Source organism: Portunus trituberculatus, chromosome 38 (assembly GCF_017591435.1).
Source record: "Portunus trituberculatus isolate SZX2019 chromosome 38, ASM1759143v1, whole genome shotgun sequence".
Classification (NCBI taxonomy): Eukaryota; Metazoa; Arthropoda; class Malacostraca; order Decapoda; family Portunidae; genus Portunus; species Portunus trituberculatus.
Window position 1 is genome coordinate 7,194,330 of NC_059292.1, and position 3,593 is coordinate 7,197,922.

The following is a 3,593-nucleotide window of genomic DNA, read 5'->3' on the forward strand; positions in this document are numbered from 1 at the left end:
GGAGGGCCGCTTATGGAGGGCCAACGCAGTAATTACTGTCATACCCCGCTTATAATTGTATGGTCCAAATACACTAAAAAGGCAGAATTAAAAGAAAATATGTAAGAAATATCAGAATATATATTAATTCATAGTATTCTGTGTACACAGAGACTCAACACTTTCCAATAACAGGTTTGTGTTACGAAATAATGATGAACCTGTCAGTCACATGTGTATACTGAGGTGTATATATATATATATATATATATATATATATATATATATATATATATATATATATATATATACACAGTAATACTCTGCTTAACGAACAGGATAGGGTGTGTCAAAGCTGTTCGTAGGGCGAAAATTCGTTAAGCGGACGTAATTTTCCCATAGGAAATAATGCAAATAGTGGGGGATGCGTTCTGGGCTGGTCCCTAACATACCACATGGGTTAAAAAAAATTATACATACGTTTGGCAGCATATTGGGTCACCGGTGTACCACTACTTTTATGATGTCATATGAGTCATTGGAAGTTAGAGGGAGCTATGTACAAATTCTCTCCTATTCTCGCATTCATGTTCACAAAACAACATTTCTATTAGGTTTTTACAAACCTTGCTCCCAAGAAAGGATTGTTTTGTAATGCATAAAGTGAAATCTTACATGGAATACCAAAAAATAAAGCAGAGATGAGATGAGCCACAGACGAAGCGGGAGACTCGTGGCGACTTGGCCGCTTCTTCTTCTTGTGACCCTTTTAGCCTGCGTGTTGTCTTTCCCCATGATATTTGTTTCCACTCCTCTATTGCCTGCTATAATGGATATCATATCTTAATATTCATATACGCTCATGCCATGAGGATAACCTCGACTCCGTGGCACTGAGTGATAGTGATTTAGTAATGAAATACCGCGGTATTGAAATACAGTAAGATTGGTCATCTCGCGGTAAATTGGTACTGGACTATCGGCCGCGAGATGAAAAATCGCGAGATGAGCGATATTGAAATACATGTAAATAGCATAATTGGTTCTTAGGTATGGTACATGATCATCCTATAACTCGAAATAACCGTCCAAAAACACAAAATATTTTGCTGAAAATTGTTCACATAAACGAGGTTATGCATAATCTGTATGTTCATAAACAATATCAAACACTTTTCAACATAATAATAAAGGTTAGAATATTTTTCTACTTACGTTACGAGAGTCTGTGACTGGCTTGAGTGGCCTGGCGTGGTAGTGGTGGGGAGCCGTGACTACTGGCTACTTGCTCCCTCCTCCACTGTTTGTGCATCACCCCCAGCATTGAGTGCAACCTCAGCTTCAAAGCCATCAAAATCCAGAGCGATGTCATCTTCCTGTAAAAGGCCCAGCAGGTCGTCGACATCCTCTTCATCTTCACCTGGTTCAGCTGTTACGTTAGCCAGAGCATTGGCAGCCTGTGATTGACTGAAGTATCCTGTGATCAGTGACTGGTGGCGAGCATTAACACGAGACATGTAGAGGTCTTTATAAATGTTCATCACTTGATCAAGAGATGGCTGTAATATGCTGCGTGGATATGGGCGCCTGTCATATTCTTCCAGTTGTTCAGTCAGCCGTGAGAAGGTGGTGAGAATCTCAGTCAGTTGCCCAGTTGTCGGTTCGCCTGGCTGAACATTTTGCTCCTGCTGTCCATCCTCTTCAGGATCATCTTGAGCTTCATCTTCCTCAAGCATCTCCTTAATAGTAGCCTCCTCTTGATGGATACCAATAATTTCTTGCAAGTCACTGGCCTCCACAGCCGAAAAGCCAGGTGCAGGGATCAGACGTGCAGCTTCTACAGTCTGTGAGAGTGTGGTGGCTTCCTGCTGGCGCTCACGCACAGCTGTTCCGACCTCACCTAACAAAACTTCCAAGCGTGTAACACTGTAGCATTGTTTATTTTCTGCCAGGCCTTCACAATGCGCTCAACAGCATCCTTAATGTTGTAGTTTTTCCAAAACTGGTTCACAGTTAACACTTCTCGGGTCTGAGATGGTGGTGGGTCTGAACTGGTGCTGGCGATCGGTTCATCGGGCTCATCCACTTAGCTCAGCCTTAATCCTCTCTAGTTCTTGCAGCGAGTCAATCTTGACACGCATGTCATCATAGAGAGACTGATAATAAAAGAGCTTGACGTTGCAGATGAACTCTTTATCAAGAGGCTGTAGAAGTGATGTTGTATTAGGCGGGAGGAAGACAACTTCTACATTAGGATGACGCCCTATTAGGAATTTACCATGCCCCGGAGCATTATCAATACATAGCAGCACCTTGAAATCTAAATTCTTCCTCTTGCAATAACTCTGGGCATCAGGGACAAAATGATTGTCGAACCAGTCAGTGCACAGTGCCGACGTGACCCAAGCCTTCTTATTACTGGCCCAATAAACATTAAGCTGGTTCATATTGCAATTCCTGTATGCTCTAGGCTTAGCAGAGCGATAGATGACTTGGGGCTTCATCAAACAGTCGCCACTTGCATTAGCTGTGAATAAAACAGTAATGCGGTCCTTGGAAGGCTTCACACCCCTAGCTTGTCTTTCATTCTTGGCGATGAGGGTTGATTTTGGTGCCCGCTTCCAGTAAATCCCAGTTTCATCACAGTTAAAAATCTGGTCACGGCTGTAACCGCCTTCAGTCACAAGACGTTGAAAAATCTCTGGGTAAGTTCTGGCTGCTTCCTCATCTGCTGATCTGCTTTCACCATGCTTCAGGGCATACTTAACTTCATATCTTTTCTTAAATGCTGCTAGCCAGCCTACAGAAGCCGCAAAATGGGGTGGAGGGTTAACATTTTTCTTACGGCACACTGAATCAAAGTACAGCCGTGCTTGTGATCTTATTGCAGGGCCAGAAAGATCACCCTTCTCTCGATCCCTTCTGATTACCCATTCATTTAGGTAATGTTCCATGATTGCAAGCAATCTGTTGCGCTGTGAAGTATCAGCCAGTGTGCGTGCTGAGGGAAACCGAGAAAACACCTTCACGGAAGCAGCCAAGTTTTCTTTATTTTTGCGCACTGATCGTACTGTTGATTCAGGACAGTTAAACTTACGCATTATGTCACATGTTCTTGCACCATTGTTCATCATCTGAACCATTTCTTTCTTTTCCTGGAGAGTATATTTTCTGAGCTTCACTCCCTTTCGATATTCACGCTTCTCACGTCCACCACGTTTTTCACCAGAGTTTCCACCACGATTTCCGCCACTACCACTCACAGAACTCATGTTCCTTGTTATTTCAAGTTATTGTACTGCCACTAGAATGTTTTCACTTTAACAACAAAAGTAAATATGCACCACAACACAACAAAATCGCAAAATTGTTGTTGACCCAGCTTCTGCCTTGATGTGACCGACCCAAGCCAACTATTAAACTGGCGCGCCAGTCTATGCGCATGCGCGAGATGTTCATTTACCACCACTAGATGGCAGAAGGCGGGAAATTTGAAATAAAACTATACTAGTTGTATACAATAAACATTGGTTTAGTTTACTTGCCTTGGTGTTTTTGGTTGGGGTGAAATCTGCTTGCTTGATAGCATGAAGCCAAGCCCGCGCAAGCTTCTC

General features: G+C 42.8%; 1 protein-coding gene across 1 annotated transcript; it reads right to left on the reverse strand.

Annotated features, from left to right (window-relative positions):
* Positions 1-1,253: 1,253 nt before the first annotated feature.
* Positions 1,254-3,251, reverse strand: LOC123514658 (tigger transposable element-derived protein 1-like). The gene is made up of 2 exons (XM_045272681.1): positions 2,066-3,251; positions 1,254-1,933 (listed from the first exon to the last, which is right to left on the reverse strand). Exons 1-2 carry the CDS (start codon positions 3,249-3,251, stop codon positions 1,254-1,256), a joined length of 1,866 nt encoding a protein of 621 aa, XP_045128616.1.
* Positions 3,252-3,593: the final 342 nt, after the last annotated feature.

What these genes read in the sequence shown, in the direction of transcription:
- LOC123514658 (XM_045272681.1), bottom strand. Translation starts at nt 3,251, where the DNA reads ATGAGTTCTGTGAGTGGTAGTGGCGGAAATCGTGGTGGAAACTCTGGT. An exon ending in GAGGATTAAGGCTGAGCTAA is followed by an intron (nt 1,934 to 2,065) that starts GTGGATGAGCCC and finishes CGCATTGTGAAG; the next exon opens with GCCTGGCAGAAAATAAACAA.